Source organism: Anas acuta, chromosome 2 (assembly GCF_963932015.1).
Source record: "Anas acuta chromosome 2, bAnaAcu1.1, whole genome shotgun sequence".
Classification (NCBI taxonomy): Eukaryota; Metazoa; Chordata; class Aves; order Anseriformes; family Anatidae; genus Anas; species Anas acuta.
In genome coordinates, this window is record NC_088980.1 from 456,964 (window position 1) to 475,343 (window position 18,380).

At 61.8% G+C, this 18,380-nt stretch overlaps 1 protein-coding gene across 3 annotated transcripts in view; it reads right to left on the reverse strand.

Moving 5' to 3' along the window:
• Nucleotides 1-8,445: 8,445 nt before the first annotated feature.
• AGAP3 (ArfGAP with GTPase domain, ankyrin repeat and PH domain 3) overlaps nucleotides 8,446-18,380 on the reverse strand; it is a 116,394-nt gene continuing 106,459 nt past the window's right edge. For all 3 annotated transcript variants that reach the window (XM_068673041.1, XM_068673040.1, XM_068673039.1), the window contains 5 exons: nucleotides 12,284-12,438; nucleotides 12,083-12,173; nucleotides 11,341-11,563; nucleotides 10,013-10,268; nucleotides 8,446-9,751 (listed from right to left, as the gene is read on the reverse strand). In XM_068673041.1, the coding sequence (XP_068529142.1) occupies nucleotides 9,524-9,751; nucleotides 10,013-10,268; nucleotides 11,341-11,563; nucleotides 12,083-12,173; nucleotides 12,284-12,438 (953 nt within the window). In that variant the 3' untranslated portion in view covers nucleotides 8,446-9,523. The remainder of the gene's footprint in view (nucleotides 9,752-10,012; nucleotides 10,269-11,340; nucleotides 11,564-12,082; nucleotides 12,174-12,283; nucleotides 12,439-18,380) is intronic.

Sequence of the window (18,380 nt, forward strand, 5' to 3'; positions counted from 1 at the left end):
GGGCAGAGACACGGGAGGGGGCCGGGGGCTGGGGCCGGGGGCCGGGGCCGGGGCCGCCCGTCGCCGCCCCCGGAGGCCCCGCTGGCTGCAGCCCGCCCGAGCCGAGCCTGCCCCCGGACTCCCGGCACAGCTGCGTCCCCTGCCCCGCTCGGGGTAGGCGGTGGCTTGAGTCTCCCGGGCCCCTGTTCAGGAGCAGCCCCCAGGTCAGATCGCCACCCTCCAGCAGGAAAAGCCCCCTCCTGCGGGCCTGCTGCGAGTCCCTGGCCCTGGCTGGCCATGGGCTGAGCAGAGGAGCAGAGGTCCATGCTTGCAGCCCCCTGAAGCCCCTGCCCCTGCCTGCTGTCCCCAGGACTGCCCCGAAGCCCTGCAGCAGCTCCTGTGCACGTTTCTGCTGCCGGCACCTGCAAGGCCCCGTGGCGCAGTGCCCTCCTGCTCTTTGGAGCCACGCTGCTGCTGGAGACGTGCCCTGGAGCCTCTCCTCCTCCCTCAACCCCGAGGAGCCCCTCCCTCCCCCCTTCCCCCCCCCCCCCCAGCTGATTGCAGCGTGGGGAATAAATGGGGAAATCCTCCTGCAGCTCCGGTGCCTTATTGTCACCGAGCCCTGGGGCACTGCTGGGTGCCCCACAGCTGCGTGGAGGGGAAGGTGAAGGTCTTGCCTTTCCTTGAAAATCTCAGGCTGTCTCACCACTCCCAGCTGCTGCTTCTCCTGATGTGCAGCAGTGAGCACAGGGCCAGGGTGGACGAGACAGTGCTGGCACTGGCACCGTGTCCTCTGCTCCAACCTGCAGCAGGAGCTGGGTTTCGCTGTGCTGATGCAGGAGAGGAGTTTCAGTCTCCCTGAGCTCTTGTATCTAGGCTAGCTCGAGCAGTCCTGTTCATGAGAGCTTCTGCATGAGATGCTGCTTCTGAAGTCAGGAGGTGCCATATCTGAACCCAGCCCCAACGCCTGATGAAGAGCCAGTTTTGCGCAGGGTCCAGCTGCACACTGTCAGCAGAGCAGGCAGCCCTGTGGGTCCGCTGCCAGCTGGGTGTGCAGCCATCAAGGCCTTTGTTGCTGGTTTGGAGAACATCAGCCAGGGAGCTCATGTGGTAGCAACACCCATTGCAATCCCACCAGCGGCTCCTGGACAGGGAGAAGGCTCTCTCCAAGTGTGTAGGATGTTGCTGCTGGGATGCCAGGCAGGATTTCTCTGTGTTTTGACGTGGAGTTTGGGTTATATGGGGTCCAGCTGGTCATTGGCACCCCTCCCTTGGAGACACAGCTTTTAAGAGTGGGAGGCACCCCTGACAACCAGAAGCTGACTTCAGAGAATTACAGAACCACAGAGTTAGAGAATGGCTGATGTTGGAGACACCACTAGGTCCATCTGGTCCAACCCTTGCTCTAGCAGGGCCACCCAGAGCATGGTACCCAGCACCATGTCCAGGTGTCTTTGGGGCATCTCGAAGGAGGAAGGCTCCCCAGCTTCTGTGAGAAACCTGTGCCAGTGCTCTGTGACGTGCACAGCACAGACGTGCCTCCTGATGTTCAGATGCACCCTCCTAGGTGCCTGCCCTGATGCCACAGCAAGGGCTGGCACATCTCCACGCTGCCTGGGGCAGGCCCCTTCCCCAGCCTTTTCCTTTTCATCAGGGATATTCTCTTAATTGGTAGCAGGGCTCCACGCTCAGCCTGCACAGCTGAGTTCTCCTGGACCTGCAGAGAACCGGTGAGTGGCTCTGCCTGTCCTGAGGCTCCTGGCTCTGGCCAGCCTGGGTGGGGGCAGCCCACACAGAGCAACTGCTGCAACAAAGCTGTGCTCCTGGATGTCCCAGGTGGGCGCCTGTTTCCAAGGAGATGTCTGGGGCAGGTCCTGAGACGGTTCTGCAGGATCCTTTCATGATGTGGATTCTCAGCACCTGCTGGGGCAGCAGAGCACAGCTGGCTTCTTGCAGCCGTGGCTGGACAAATTCTGCCTCGGTCCCTGTGCCACTGAGCTGCAGGGAAGCAGTGTGCCCAGGGTGGGCTCGTCCTGCTCGGGTAGCAGCATCCGTTGGCCTTCGCTCTGGATCGGGGAGGTGGATGTCCTCGGGGAGCTGCTCCCAGCCGCGCTGCCCCTGAGGACCACGGCTCTGGTATTCCTTGCTTCTCCCTTCTTGGGAGAACATTAACTTACCTACCCTACACGGCTACCAAATGGGACAAAACGCCATTTGCAGCAATTGCATCAGCTCCTGCACATGAGCTGATCCATGTACATCGGGGCCAGACTGGAGAAGGGGGGAGAATGAAGAATAAAAGAATTATGCAGCAATAAGCAGTGCTCTGTTACTATAAATGGGTCCACATGAGGGGTCTGTGCCACAGCAGCCTAGCATGGCACAGCAGTACAATATTAAATATGGGGCTCTGAAAATTTCCCACAGCTCCAGGGCTGGGGACAGTGTCACTGAAAGGACTTAAAGCTCATTGTAGGGCCCAAGAACTCCCTTTTCTCACTTTGTATTTCTAGCTGATGCTGTGGTTTGGTATGTCCTGCCCCAATGTCAGCGTCAGTTTGTTGTGTTCTTATCCCATCTCCCCCCACTCTGCACCACACCATCACCATCATGAACTCTGAGTGCAAAGTGCCCCTGCTGTGGCTGCACACTTGTGCACGGACTGCCTGGAGACTAGATCAGCAAAGCAGAGCTTTCAGCTGCTCAGAAGTTCATTTAAAAAAAAAAAAATTTTTTTTTTTGGTCCTTCACAGTCCAAGAGCCACTACACAATGCAACCCTCCAAACACTGGTGTTAATATAACTGAAAGTGCTGCGGAGAGCTGCAGCTCAGCCTGGTGCTGCTGGAAGCGACGGATTCACTGCTGTCACCAGGAGTGCTGGGGAGAGCTGCAGAGCAGCACAGTGCCCCTTGCGCTGTGCAGAACGGAGCTCCCCGGGAACCTCGTGCATCGCAGGGAGGCTGCTGCCTCTCGCACAGCCCAGAGCACAGCTCTGCAACGCTCCAGTGACCGGCACTGCGTGAGGTGGCTCCAGCACCTCCCCAGCACAAGAGATGCTGGGGCAGAGGGTGCGCCAAGGCTGGAGCTAGAGGTGCTGCAACATTTAGACAAGGGGAAGTGGGGGTGAGAGGTGAGGGGGGGGCTGGAGGGGAGCAACAAAGAAGAGCTGGGCAGTAAAGACAGAGCCTTGTGTGACAGGGCCATGCAGGTAGGAAGGGAGCTGTGGAGGTCTCTGTTCCAGCTCCTGCTCAAAGCCAGCCTGCTTGGCTAAGGATGCTGAGAAACTTGTCCAGCTGACTTCAAGGATCTCCAAGGATGGCAATCCCACAAGGTCTTAGGGCCCCTGGTCCAGTGTCTGACCACCTTCCCGGTGCTTGTTTTTCCTTGTACCAAGCTGGAATTTCCCACATATCAGCTTGTGTCTGCTGATGTGTGTCTGGGAGTAAAATCTGTTATGTGGTACCCAAATGTGTAGGTACATACATATGTACATACACACACACAGACATTAAAAGGAAGATACAGCTACACAGAGATTGTATATATATGGACATGCATTTATTTCTACATGTTTCTACATATATACATATACATACAAGACTTTTTTTTTCCTCGTGAGGACAATTTCATCCTTTACAAAAGAACAAATTTGACACAGACCTGCTCACTCATTTGCCTAGAAAATGGTTCTTAAAGAACTAGGAAAGATGTAGCGATTGTGTCCCACGAGGTATCTGTTGACTCATGGTCCCCTCTCAGGACCAGGTTTACCATACAACAAAGATGGTTCACGGCATTTTCTAACAGTGAGGTTGAATGAAGATTTGCCAGGCCACAGCACAGTGCTGGTGCTGCTGTTTGTTAATTTGCCTGTCCAGGACTTGCTCAGATGCTTAGCGGAGCTGCCAGTGGCTCATAGAGAAGCTTCCCAGGCGGTCATGCCGTGCTTTTATTTTCAGAGCTGGTGTGCAGCAGTGGCTGCTGTGGGCCCTCTGACCCCAGAACAAGCAGCCGGTGCAGGGCAGAGGAATGCTGCACTGTGCTCTTTTCTGCTGCCCTGCAACGGAGCCTGTGCCATGGGGATGTGTGTGTACGTGTGTGGGGGGGTGTGCATGCTCACTGTGATCCTGGACTCTCAGGAGTGCCTGCCCAAGGTCTGGGGAAACGGCTGGCACCACACTTGTGCCCACCCTGCAGCAAGGGTGCACAGCCTGGGGGCGGTGGGAGGTTGATGCACCCAGCTGCTTGGGGCACACCCTTCGAGGCAAATTACACCATGCAATATGGGTGTCATCACTGCAGGATATGGGGGTCATCACTGCAAGACTCCTGCAATGCAGAGAACCTGTACTCCCATGGGGAGAAATTGTCTCTGTTAGGGTACATGGGCAGGAGAGGAACAACCTCGCTTCCCACCAGCCTGGCACCAGGGAAGGGCCAGGAGCTCTCTGACCGCCTGCAAAGCCTCCACAGCCAGCCCTGCAGCACCTGCAGAGCTCAGGGTGCAGCTGCAGAGGGGATTTGGTAGCAAACTCCTGGTGGGTGTGCCTTCAGCACCAAAGGGAAAGAACCCAAGACCTGCAGGAAGTTGTGAAGGGCACGCTGGAACTGGGGCTTGGGCGGTGAGAGGGACCACAGCCACGCTGCTTTGCCGTGGCTCATTCAGGCTCTGGGTGAGTTGTGAAGCACTTCACGTGCCTGCAGTGCCCGATGCTCTCTGCACAGCCAGGGCTGCCAAATCCACCTAAGCGGGGGGAAGTTATGGGCAGGGGGTGCAGGTGTGGTAGTGGGGTATGTTGGTGGCAGATCCTGGCAAGCACAGACCCAGGGAGCAAGGACACTGTCATGCCTCAGCTCTCAGAGGCAGAGCTGGCTGGAAACACAGAAGTGCAGAGCAGCAGAAAGATCTCTGCTCTGGCCATCTGTTGTAAAATCACCTCTGCACACAGCCAGTGCTGCCCACAGCCCCCGCACCCACCTACTGGGTGCTGCCCAGAGCTCCCCCCCCCCGCCAGCTCCCAGTGCTGCCCCCCAGACACGGGGCTGCTCCCCTGCAGCTCTCTGCGCAGGCACTGTGCTGAGCTGGGCTTTCACACATGCTGGGATGTTTGACTTCGCCTCTGTTCCCCAGTTCATTCAGGTGCTGCTGACAGGAGGGTGCAGTGCCCTGAAGGAGCTGCTCAGCCCCACGTCTGAGCAAGCAGCGGTACCCGCAGGGCTGTGCTGAGCGCTGCCCAGCCCTTCCAAACCTCTTGCACTCTGGGTCTGTCCCTGCAGCCTGCACCGGCACAAGGCAGCTCACCAACATCTCCTGCAGAGGAGCCCTTTGGGACAAGCATCTTTCTGGAAAAGGGCTGGGATGGGTTTGCCCTGGCACAGCAAATGTCCACCTTCTGCACAGCCCCTGAGCCTTGCGCAGGACAGACCAGCGGGCGCTCTGCTACCTGGTGCCCAACCCAGGCTGCCCGTGGCTGCCCGGCCTCCGAGCTGCCTGGGCAGGGAGCTCCCTGCTGCCATCGCTGACCATGGGAAATGGCTGGGAAATGCCCAGCAGTGGGCCTGGAAATGTGCCTCTAGGTAGTCAGCACAGTGCAGGTGCTCTGTGGGTATCCGGTATTAATTCATGGGACATAAGGCTGGGGCAAAAAGCCTGGTTTGTAGTTCCCATTGAAATTAACAAGCAGCTGGCCCAGTCATTGATCCCTCACCCCTGCTGTCCTGTTCCTCCCATGCTTTCAGCCCTGGCCCCTGTGCTGCTTCCCATCTCCAGCCCCTACACACCCCGAAATACCCACACAAGCTGCCAGGCTGTATCCTGCTGGGTGCCTGCTGCAGCCACAGAGCAGAGCCTCTGCTGGCACAGCCTCACCCCCGGGACTCCTCAAGGTATCATGCAGGCAGCTGCAATAATGCTGCTGCACTGCAGGGAGCCACACTGCAGCTGGGCACACAGGGTGCTGGGGAGCTCTGTGGTGCTGGGTGCACGGGGACAGCCCAGCAGGGACTGTGGTGAGGGTGGGGATAGCACCACAGGGCACTATCAGGCAGACGGCCCAGGGGACAGCTGCATCCTGGAGGGGCTGTGCCATGCAGCACCAAGCCACTGCTGCCCCGGTGGATGTCTGAGTCCAATGGTGTCTGGTGCCCAGAATCACAGAATGGCTGGGGTTGGAAGGGACCTCTGAAGATCACCCAGTCCAACCCCCCTGCTGAGCAGGACCACCCAGAGCACCTCGTGCAGGATGGCATCCAGGTGGGTTTTGAGTATCTCCGGAGAAGGAGACTGCACAACCTCACTGGGCAGCCTGTCCCTGTGCTCTGTCCCAGTAAAGAAGTGCCCGCTCATGGTGCAGGTTCTTTCCCCATGCAGCTTCTTCAGCTCTGCCCTGCAGAAGCACACAAGGTCCCACCTTTGTTCATAAAGAGGGTGATGCAGCGGCAGCCCTGGACAAGGCTCAGCAGCAGCCGCCCCCTTGCCCTGTGGGGATGTCCCAGCTCGGCTGGGGCTGGGACAGGGCCCGTGGGGCTTTGCAGGCCAGCCGTGCCCCATGGGGCCGGTGCCAGCAGTGCGTGCTGCTCCACCACAGAGGCATGGAGGGCCTCCATCCTGGGGCTGCACACCACAGGCATGTTGATGGCGTGAGCTGCATCCCCTGCTCCTGCCCTGCAGCTCCTGCACCCCTCCGCAGCCTCTGCTGCAGCTCCGCGGTGCAGGCTGGCTGCGGCAGCGTCTGTGTGCGGCTGCCAAGGAGCTGCCGTGGTCCCTGCGGGCAGTAAAGGCCCCTGGCCCTGCAGGGCTGCACTAGGAGCAGAGCGTGGCCTGTGCCCTGCCTGGCACCCCCCCGAGCTGCTCCTGTCTCAGCCCAGCCCAGGACCACATGAACCCATACTGGGGCTGAGATGGGCTCGTGCAGTGGGATAATACTGGGGCCCAGTGCCGCTGCCATGATGGGGGAGCTGCTGGCACAAGCAGAGGGGTAGCCCCTGGTTCCCCGGGGATCATTTGCAGGATGTGGGCAGCAGCAGGGCTGGGTTGGTGGTGCCATCGTCAGCAGAACCTGAACGGGGCTGTGGGGGCCCTGGGGGGTGGCTGCGTGCCTTCATGGGAACCATGTGGACGGGGGCGGAGGGTTTGGGGGGCTGCTCATGTCCACGTGGCCCCAGGACTGACTTCGCATGGCCCCCATCAGCACAGCCACAGCGCCCAGGACTGGCCTCGGGGCAGACCCTGAAGGCGAGGTGTGGGGACAGGCGAGGGGCTGGGCTGAGGCCCTCAGCCCGGGGACAAAGCCGGGTGCAGGACGTGCCCGGGCCGGGGGCACCCCGGCAGCTGGGGCAGGGCTGGGATGGGAAGGGAGGCGCCGGGGCTGGGCCGGGCGGGATCCCGCGCGGGAGATGATGTATGGGCAGATGTATCAGATCGCACAAGATAAACAAGCAGTGAATTTCATCAGGGCCCATCATGGCTTTAATTTGGCTGCCTAATGAGTCAGATCCAGCCGCGCAGATAAAAGTTGTCAGAGCCGCAGCCCTAATGAATTTCTTGCCACTTGTAATCAAGGCAGCTTGTCTGAGGGGGATGATTAATGGGCCCCAGAGGAGCTGCCGTCCCTCGGCTTCCATTCCCGCTAATGCAGTCGCCAGGAAATTAACCAAACCCAGCACCGGGCTGGGGCCGGGGCCAGGGCACGCGTGTGGAGGCACCGGTGTGCGCCGGGCAGCGGGGGGCCGGGCATGAGGGGCAGGCGTGGGCCTGGGGACAGCCCGGCCTGGCTCTGAACACTGCTGGGAACGGTCGGAACCTGCACCAGGACCGGGATGGGACCGGCAGCAGGACGCTGGCACACAAGGAGATGAGTTATGGGCCGGGGGAAGGGCCTGGGCCACCACCGGCAGGCAGCAGTGGGGCAGCCCCTGCCATGGAGGAGGAGCAGGGCTGGAAGGGGATTGTGGTGGAGCACTTGTGGCAGGGGGTCTGGGGGGTGTCCTGATGTGTCCTTTCCTCCCAGCACCACCAGCCCTAGCCCAGCGCCCAGTGCCCAGCCCGTAGCACGGCACAGTGCACAGCCTGGATGGCAAGGGGGGGTCAATGGATCCCCATGGAGCCCCAAACCACCTCTGTTTAAACTCGCCGTACTGTGTTGAGGGACCAACTGGTCCCAGCGCTTTTGATCTGGAGTGTCCCCTGCCCAGCGCATGGCTGTGATGTGCCCGTCCCCAATCCCACTGCACATCCCCTGGAACACGTCCCTGTGGTATCGCACAGCACCCGGGGATGCCATGACACAGCCACGGGGGGGCCCAGCTCAGCCCAGCGTGCTGGTTACCAGCTCCGGAGCTGGAGAAGGAAGGGCTGGTCGTCTGCCAGTCTGGGCTGAAAAAACACCAGCGCTCCTCAAAGCAGGAAGAAACATGCTGGAGGCTGCACTGGAGGCCCAAAAAGCAGCACGCGGAAATGCCAGGCTGGCAGGAGGTGGGTTGCTTTATTGGCCTTTATCTCCTTTGCTGCAGGTAACACACACAGGGCAATTCATGGCAAAGAAACAGTATATACAGAGTGTCCATATAAATATTTCCAATGTACATTTTATACACGAGTGATGGAGACGTTCCACAGCAGCGTCCAAAGCCTCGGAAATTCCAGCGCTCAGCTGCAGGCTTGGCCCAAAAACAAGGGAGATGCTCATCTCCTCTCTCCTCTTGCTCAGCCGGAGTCCAGCCCCGCCTGGGCAGCAGCAGGAGCCAGTGGGGATGTGCTGTTGGAGACACTGTGTATGGCTTTGGGGCTTGAACCTGGAGGGACAGTGACTCTACAGACAGACAGACACAGCTGGGGGGCCCAGGGTGACAATCCTCGTGCCCTTCTGGGTCACCAGGGAGGCTGGGAAGGTCGATGTCCATGGGATTGCATGAGAGAGATGCTCCCTTTACATCAGCACGCAGGGGAGCGGTACCAGCGAGGGGATCCCTCCTCTACTGGCCAGAAGCATAGAGGAACAAATGGGGGTGGTGGAGAAACGTGCACCTACCACTGCCCCCCACCTGCCCCCCCGCACTGGGATGCACAGCACAGGAGGGCAGGAGGGACGTGTCCGAGCTGCCCTACTGCCCAGGAGAGCAGGCGCAGCGACCGCCACCCCCAGTACCGGCTGTGCAGGAGGGCAGCATCCCCGAACTGCTGCAGCCCCTGCACTATCTACAAGTGAGTGTGGTGGTGGGGAGGCACACAGAAACCGCCTCTCCTCCCCCTGTACCGGTCATGAGAACAGGGTGTACTGAATCCCCCATCCTGGTGGCTGTGGGGCACCTCTGCAGGCCGACAGCTCTGGGTCTGCACAGCTCCCCCTTTCCAGCTGCACAGGCAGAATACACGGGACCCAGGCAAGGAGTAGTGTGCTGCCGGCTGCCCGAGCCAGAACAGGGGGCCTGGCGCAGGATGAGCACGGCGGGTGCAGCGAGCGGCCCCTTGGACGTGCTCTGGTGGCCTTGGACGCCAGCAGGGCTGGAAGGAGCCGCACGGTGAGTGGAGGGCCTGAGGGGGGCTAGACGGCGCTGGGGCTGGAGCCGAGCTCAGCCAGCACCGTGGTGCAGGCGTTGTTGTTGGCATTGGTGTTGCGGCGGGGCAGGCTGGGGGTCAGCGTGGTGACGGCGCTGTCGCTGGGACACCCGTGCTGCAGCAGGATGTCGATGCACTCCTGGCTGCCGGCTCGCCGGGCATAGGCCAGCGGGGTGAGGCCCCGAGCGTCCCGGCTCTTCACATCCACCCCGTACTGTGCAGGAGAGAAAGCGGCTGTCAGCAGTACCACGAGGCCCGTGGGCACGGGGCTGGTGCAGCAAGAGCACCGGCACCGGCAGAGGGGCTCCATGGCACTAGGGTGGGCAGACAGGGAAAGATGAAGGGTGGCCAGGGCAGTGCCCTGTAGGAACACACAGGAAGAGGATGGACAAGGGGTATCCCCAAGACCTGGGGGCAGGGAAGCACCGGGGCAGGGCCAGAAGGGCCGCGGTGGAGGCTGGGGGCCCTGCCTTACCCAGATGAGCAGCTGTGTGAAGACCACGTTGGCCATGGCGCAGGAGAGATGCAGTGCCGTGCGCCCGTCTCCGTCCCCGTAGGTCTCATTCACCTCCTCCTTGGTGCCATGTGCCAGCAGCGTCACCACGAGGCGCAGGTCATCCTCCACCACTGCCCGCAGCAGCTGCTGCCCCAGCGGGATGTCCGACTGGGGCAGTGGAGCCAGGAACAGCTTCTGCTCGTACTTGGCCCGGATCCAGCGCTCCTTCTCCTCCCTGCCAGGTGGGACACCGTCACTGTCACCAGTGGGTGCTGTGTGCGCAGGGGAACGGGCACCAGCACCGCTACCCCAAACACACTGCGTGCCAGCAGCGTGTGTGTGTCACAGGCAGGCATCCTTGTGTGGTCCCTGCTGTGTCCCATCACACACACACGTCTGTCACTGGGGCCCTGTGCGTGTCACGCTCCTCCAGGCCCCGGCCTGACACACACAGGTCCCATTGCACCTTCTTAGGGCTCCTGGTGGGCCCTGTGCACTGAGGGCCCTGCACACACAGCGCCCGCATCCCACAGCCCGACCCCACCGCTGCCATTCTGCACAGGGACACCCGCACCCCGTACTGGCACCCCGCACGCTGCCCTGCCCATCCATGACGTGCCAGCCTGGGGACTCTGTCCCGTGCCTGCGTGCGGGCCTCGGCCAGCGGCAAGAAAAGGTTAGCTGCTGCGCACAGCAGCCCCGTGCCACGGGAGGGCCTTATCACTGCTGCCGTCTCGCCTGGTGCAAACAAAGGCTGCGGCAGCGTCCGTCCCGCCTGGGGCTGCGGGGCCGGGCGGATCGATGCGTGCCGTGCCACCGCTATCTGCTGCCTTTCTATCCATCTGCATCTGGCGGGCGGCCATCAATGCCCCGCGCCGAGCATGCTCACTGCCGCCGCCCCCTGACCCGCTCTTATCCGTTGATAAGCCTCAGAATGGGCTCTTGTCGGGATGAGTGACAGGAGAGTCGCTCCGATAGGGACAGACAAGGGCCTGAAAGGGACGCACCCCTGAGACCCACAGGCGCTGCCAAGCCGGCTCTGTTAACCCCTTCTGCTTGCAGCCGGCCGTGGCTCCAGCAGCCACCGTGTGCCATCGGCTGCCCACGGAGCCCTGCGGGCCCACGGGGGAAGCAGCAGAGGGCTCCTGGTGTCGGGACAGCAGGCAGGACCCAGCCACTGGAGCAGCCTGTGGGTTCCTGCCCACCGCTCCGCTGGGCTGTCTGGCTGCTGCCAACCTCCCTGGTGCCCTCAAGCCTCCTGGTGTGGTTGCCTGAGAAGCATCTCTGCAGTCCCCCCCCTCCCTTACCGGCTGCTCTCAGGGGTGGGTTTGGGGTAGCCTTCCACAGCCCCTTCCCACACAGCGTTGGCCAGGGCGTTGCCGATGGCCGTCATGACCATGAGCAGCTCGCTGGGCCAGTCATCCAGGTCCAGGGAGCGCACGCGGGACAGGTGCGTGCCCAGGTTGCGATGGATCCCGGAGCACTCGATGCACATCAGGGAGCCCAGGTTCAGACTCGCCCAGTCTGGATCTGCAGGTGGCGAGACCGGGAGCAGTGGGGCAGAGTTAACGGCAGCATGGGCTCACTGGCCTGTCTCCCCCTGTGACCCCACCAGCTCCCTTCCAGACGCAGGGCCCCCAGCAGCACAGGGAGCAAGGACCCCAGGATGGTCAGAAAGGAGCCGCAGACCAGCACAGAGGTGGGTGAGTGCCACAGGGCCCTTCCCTTCCCTTCCCTTCCCTTCCCTTCCCTTCCCTTCCCTTCCCTTCCCTTCCCTTCCCTTCCCTTCCCTTCCCTTCCCTTCCCTTCCCTTCCCTTCCCTTCCCTTCCCTTCCCTTCCCTTCCCTTCCCTTCCCTTCCCTTCCCTTCCCTTCCCTTCCCTTCCCTTCCCTTCCCTTCCCTTCCCTTCCCTTCCCTTCCCTTCCCTTCCCTTCCCTTCCCTTCCCTTCCCTTCCCTTCCCTTCCCTTCCCTTCCCTTCCCTTCCCTTCCCTTCCCTTCCCTTCCCTTCCCTTCCCTTCCCTTCCCTTCCCTTCCCTTCCATCTCTTACTGGGGGCATCGCAGTCCACACAGAAGCTGTTCCCACGCGCGGTGCGGACGGCCTGCATGGCCTGCGCGTCCCCCTGGCTGCCCAGCCGAGCCTGCAAGGAGAGCGCAGGAAGCCCTTCAGGCCAGGCTGCCCCCCCTGTGCTCTCACCGACCCCCAGAGGCTGTCAGGAAGCACCAGAAGAACTTGGCCGAGGCCTCCTACCTTGTTTTTGCTGCTCTCGCAGCCCTGCAGGCTGGCCAGGATCTGGCTCTCGATGGCCTGGACCCAAAGCTCTCGCTCCTCAGATGTTGAGGCCTCGAAGAGCCACGTCTGGCCCGTCAGGGACACGATAATGAACTCAAACGGCTCGTCCGGTTCTGGAAGAGAAAGGGCGCCCATGGCACAGGTCAGGGAAGGAGAGGGCTGCACGTGGCAGTCCCTGGGGGACAGCAGTGACCACGGGCAGGCCATGGCCAGCAGCGTCCTGAGCTGGGACAGGCAGAGCCTGCAGGGAGGGCCCGGAGCTCTGCCCAGCCCTGCCCCTGCTCACACAGCTCTGCCAGTGTGGGCTCGCTCCTCTGCACATGAGCAGCCACGGCCCCATCCCCACCACCCTGTACTGGGAAATGTGGGAACGCTGCGGGTCTGGGCTCCTGGGAGCTGCTTGTGCCCTGCTCCCCATGCCCTGCTCCCCACGCCCTGCTCCCCATGCCCCGCTCCCCATGCCCTGCTCGTCCCACCCTCTGGAGAAAGCTGCTGGCCTCCTGGGCGGTGGGAGCAGCCCCTCTGCAGGTTGCTGCCCCAACAGCCCCGCTGCTCCCGGGGGCAGCCCGCTCCGATGACCCCCCAGCCACTGCTCTGCACAGCACCAGGCTCGGTGCCCACCAGAAGAGGCAGCCCCAGAAGATGCAGCCTCGTTATTAAAGACCTTCCCGAGCTGTGAAACACGTGGAACCGAACTCCTGACTTCTCATCTTCGGGGAGAGCATTTTTGCAGAGCCCCACAGGCTGCTTGGAGTGCAGGGCAGGTATGAGCACCCTACAGACTGCCTGGTGTGTGCTTGGGGGGGTCAGCGCGCAGGCACCGGGTGGCAGAGCTGGCAGCACGGGCAGTGAGTTCCTGGTGAAGCCCCTTAGAGCCCCCGGAGCTAAGGAAATAGCCCCAAAACAGCCAAGCAGGAAGAAAAGCCAGGCTTAAAATGTGGTCTTCTCTGCCTGCTGCTCTGCCTGCTCTAACTCCCTCCCAGCCCAGGCTGCCCGAGCTGGGCTCAGCCCTGGCCGTCCCCCCCCACAGGGGGTAAGAGCCGAACGTGGGGTGCGCTGCCTCCTCCCCACCCAGGCACCAGCATTTACCTTTTATTGCCAACTTCAGTAGTTAGTGCAGTAAATGACTTAACTAAGCGGGGCCTGAATGGAATGACTAATAAACGTTATGTCACAGCACACGCTTCAGCTCATAGCAAAATGATTTGTAATTACCTAATTAGCGTTATGCAAATAACACCCTCATCTCCATAATGTGCCTTCCCAGCTCTCTATTAAAAGCAGGGAGTCAACTGCACGGCTCCAGAGGCAGCGCAGAGGCCGAGGGGCGCAGCCCGGTCCACGGCAAGGCAGGGGGTGGGGGTCCCGCGGGGCAGACCTGGGGGGTGCCAGGGGGGTGCCCCGCTGCGAGGGGCAGCCAGGAGGAACCCGCAGTGCCCAGGCAGGAGGCGGCTGCCAGCCGGGTCCCGTCTGCCCCACCACAGGCACTGCACGCCTTGCCTCGGGGGCCGCCGGGCAGCCTGGCGGGGGCTGGACCAGGCTGTGTCCACAAACACCCCCTCCGAAAACGCCTGCAGCCCCGGAGAGGCTCCTCGAGGAAGGACAGCTTAACGGGGGAGGGAGGAGGCATAGCCCTTCCTCCCTTGCTAGGCTCTTGCCTCCTTTGGAGGCACCACGGCCGGCGTTAGCCCGTACCAGGTGCAGCACCCACCCCTCTCCTCTTTCCACCCATGTTCCTGCTCACTGCAGAGCCACCTGAAGGCAGAAGGCTGCTCCTGCTGCTGTGCCCCGGTGGAGAGTGCCATGCTCCTCACAGCAGGCTCAGGAGCTTGCATTTCTTGGGGGTTAAAACCTAGGTGAAACCTTGCTGGGACGATGCCTGCCCCGTGCCATTGCTGAGAGCACTGCGTGCTGCGTCCTGCACCGAGCCCAGCAGCACCTGAGGGGGCTTGGGGGTCATCAGTGCTGATGGGATTGACCGGTGCAGGAATGCAAGGCCTGGCCTCCAGGGAGGACCAAAGGACTCCAGGTGAAGTGCCAAATGGTTTGCCCTTACCAGGAAGGGGAAGCTGTTTCATGCACCTCATCCTGGGCTCAGCTTGGGACTTCTGGGGAAACGTGGCTGCAACTGCCTGGGGCAGCAGCAGGGGACACGACAGGAGGTGCTGGCGGTCACACGGCCGGACCTGTACCCCTCTATGATGCAGCTGCCCCACGGGGAGATGAAGCTTGCCCAGCACTTTGTCCCTCCCACCAGCTCCCACCACTGAACAGACCCCACAAAATCACTGCTCTGGGGAGCTCCCTGCAGGCAGCACGCCTCCTACCCTAAGGACGTTTGCTGTGCGGGCTCCAAGGACTGCAAATGCCAGCTGAAAAACAAGATTCTAGGAAAATATACATCCAGTAACTTCTGAACAGAGGGAGAAGAAATGGGTGGTGACAGCCAGGTCACTGCCCCTGCCTCCCTGGCCAGACGGCGCTGCCCTGCCTGCGAGCATTGCCACATCCTGGGTAAGGGCTGGGGGCACCCAACAGCAGTGGCAGCCCCGCGATGCAGGATCCTGCCACGGCTGCTCCCAGAGGGGTCCCCAGGCCCCTGCTTGTCTCCAGCCCACTCACAAGCCAGCAGCTGCACCCACCTCTTGCCCTGTCACAACCTGTCAGCAGGACCCGCAGACCAGGGCTGCGCTCCAGCTCTCCGAGGCAGTGCCGCCTGCCCCTGTGCCCACCCAGTGGTAAAAGAGCACAGATCCCAGCCCCAAAAGCTGCAGGACCCCTTGCTGCAATCTCATGCTGCCTGGGGCTACGCATGAATAGCCAAGGAGGAAGGGTGGCACCTCTCCCTGGGGGGCAGCGGCTGCCCAGGTGCTTAGGCGAGCATTTGCAGTTCCAAAATCTTGCATTTGGCCACCCTGTTGGAGCAGCGATCGGCAAAGCCGCTAGCAGGGCAGCTGCTTTATGGGGCCCTGTGCTCAGTACACCTCTCCCATCCCTGCTCTGAGCTACCTGTGGCTGCTGTCAGTGTGTTGCAGAGCCCAGGCCAGCCAGGACCTGGACCCAGAGGTTCTGTCTGATGCTTTTTGGGTGCTGCGGGGCTGCTCCTGCTGCCAACGGGAGCGCAGCAGGCAGGCTGGCAGGCTGCAGGACACGCTCGTGGCTCCTGCCATGGGCTCAGGCAACTCCATCAGCCTTGTTCCTCTCTCTCGCTTGCTCAGGACCTCTCCACTGAGCACAAACCTCAGCCCAAGCCCTCCTGCACCAGCACACTCCCTGGTAGAGCTGATGCCAATGCGTGCCCGCTCTGCAGTGCCTGCCCAGGCAGAGGCTGCTCTGCCCAGGCAGAGGCTGCTCTGCGGGGATGCTGCACCCGGCTGGGCACCAGTCTCGTGGTCCTGTGCCTGGGATGTTCATGAGGTGGGGCAGGTGCTGCCCTCCTGCTGGGCTGCCCGTGCCTGACAGCGGGATAACAGTGAGATTTCTGGGGCTTTGGCCCCCCTTGGGAAGACGTTCCCGCTGCTGCAGCTGGGGGCATCCTGAAGCCCTGGCGTTCCCTGGCCCTAGCCCCCGGCAGTGGTCCGAAGCCCAAAGCCCCGGTGCTGGCATCACAAACTGCCAGACCTCTGTTCCCCTTCCTCCTTTGTGCCTCGTGGATTCCAGCTTCGCTCTGAACAAAGGGCCTGCTGCTCTCAGCACAGCCCTGGAGGAACTAACAAAGGACAACTGCTTTTCTTCCACACCAAGGGGCCTTTTCGCAGGAGAAAACATCCCTTTCCTTTCCTTGCAGCAGGGCAGGACAGCGCTGCAGGACCAGAGCTCTCCGGAGGCTTGGGAGCAGCTCGGCTCTGGGAGGAGAGCAGGGAGCTGCGGGGTGACAGCGGCAGAGCCACAGGCAGGGTCCGGCAGAGCTGGGAACTGAACTGAGGACTCGGCGGCTCCCGTGGTGCGCAGAGCCGGCTTCTCAGGTGGTCTGGGACAGGCTCCTGAGCAACCTGGAGGGGCTGCGCAAGTTGGATCAGGTGAGACATCAGCTTCTGGGACAGCACGGGGCTGCTTCAGGTTCTTCTGGGCAGCGGCACAGATCTCTGATGCGGCGGGGGCGTTTTTGGCCAGGTGAACGGGCAGCACAAAGCAGATGAGGCAGACAGGAGGAGTTGCACCACCTCTGCTGGTACGGATCTGGCAGCGAGCCCTGTGCTGTGTGCTCAGGGAGGACAGCGCCCGGCAGTGCCAGCAGCAGGGTAAGGCCCCGGGTCCTTCCCTGTGCCCTGGGGCAGGGGCAGGGCTGGCCCTGGCTGAAGGCAGAGCCCCTCTCCCTGGCCGGAGGCTGCCTGCGGGCGTGCTGGTGGGAGTCCATTATGCCAGCTCCATTAGAATTAGTGGGCAGTGGAAATGAACGAGCTTGTCTCTCTCCCTCTTGATGATTTTTTGATGATGTTTTAAAGACTGAGCTCCGTGAAGAGTTGCTGAGCAGAGTACGGTGCGAGCCGGCTCTGCTAATGGGTGTTAACCCCCTGACCCAGCTCCAACGCTGCCCAGCAATGAGTGCTCCAAATGAGAGCAAAATTAACGAGGGCACTTCACAGCAGCCGGGACGGGCCGGGGCCAAGCAGCATCCAGACACAACCAGCGGCCGAGTCACCAAGATGAGAGGGCTGGAGGACTTGTGCAGCAGCCTCGAGGGCTCACCCCTCAGCAGCCTGCCGTGGCAGAGCAGGGAAGCCAGCAGCCCCCACCGCCACCACGCCAGCCCTGGGAGGAAGCATCCCCTCCTGGCCAGCAGAAGAGCACCGTGGGGCTGGGGAAGAGACAGGAGAACTGAGATATCCTGCACACAGCGCCAGGAACCAGCACAGGGGGGAAGGAAGAGGCTAAGGGAACAGCCCCACCGAGGAGCCGGGTCAGGACAGAGCTCGGCTGCCCAAAGGTGCCCTGGAGCTGAGGGGACGGGCAGACTGCGGGACCTGTCACCGCCGCCTGCCGAGGCAGCAGAGGATGCTGGTGAGAGGCAGCAGCACGGGCAGAAGGAGACAGGAGCATTGTGCTTACAGCTCGTGCCAAGATCCTTTGCTCTGTGCCCAGTGCGAGGAAGCACAGCTTTGAGCAGAAATGGTGCTTCGAGGTGGCTGGAACCACTCTAGCTTTGGTACTCAGCTGGCAGCAGGGATCTGTCCTGCTCTGCGAAGGGCAGGTACCCCACAGTGCAGCAGGACCGTGCTTCCCCCGGCACTGCAGGCACGGGGCTGCTCTGCGCTCCCCACGCCAGGCACAGGACACAGGGCAGCACTTCCCAGGCTGGCAGCAGGGAGCTCTTGCCAGCCAGCGCTCCAGGCACGGACAGCCCGCCCCAGCAGCCAGCTCCCCTGCTGCCTCCTGCCCCCCTCAGCGGAGACGCAGCCCCGTCCATGCTGGGTGGTGCAGGACGGTGTGGGACAGTGTGAGATGGTACAGGACACCTCCCCGTGCACCCCAGCCAGAGCAGGTCCAGGAAGGAGGTGGAGGATCCCCCCAGCATCAGCAAAACAAGGCATGGCCGTACTGAGCCATGCCCTGCTCCCGGGGCAGCCGTCTCCTCTTCCACCTCCACTCTCCCCGTGTCCCAGTCACTTCCAGTCTCTCCTCCACGCTGCCCTCTCCTCACCCCATCCGTTCTCCCTTTGAGCTGGTGCAGCAGAGGCTCTTTTGGATGCCCTGGGGAGTGGGGTGGTCACCCGGGAGGAGGCAGGGGACACTTTCAGAGAGTGGCAAGTGGCAAAGGACCGAGGGCTGCTCCTGCCGGCAGTGGCCCGGCTTTGCTCTCATGCTGCTAAGTCCGTGAGGTGTCCAGGAGCTGGGCAGCCCGCAGGCCCCCCAGCCTCGGGATGCTTGTTTGCAAGCTGCCACTGTACCACATCATTATGAGGTGTTTGGGATATCAACAAATTAGCAGGCGTCTGGGAAGAGAAGGATGCAGCACCATTCGTAAATGTCAGCTCGCTGCCTCCTCATTTTGCAGATCATTAAACCCAATATTCCTAACCTGTATTAGTGCAACGGGGACAGGCCCCCTCCACAG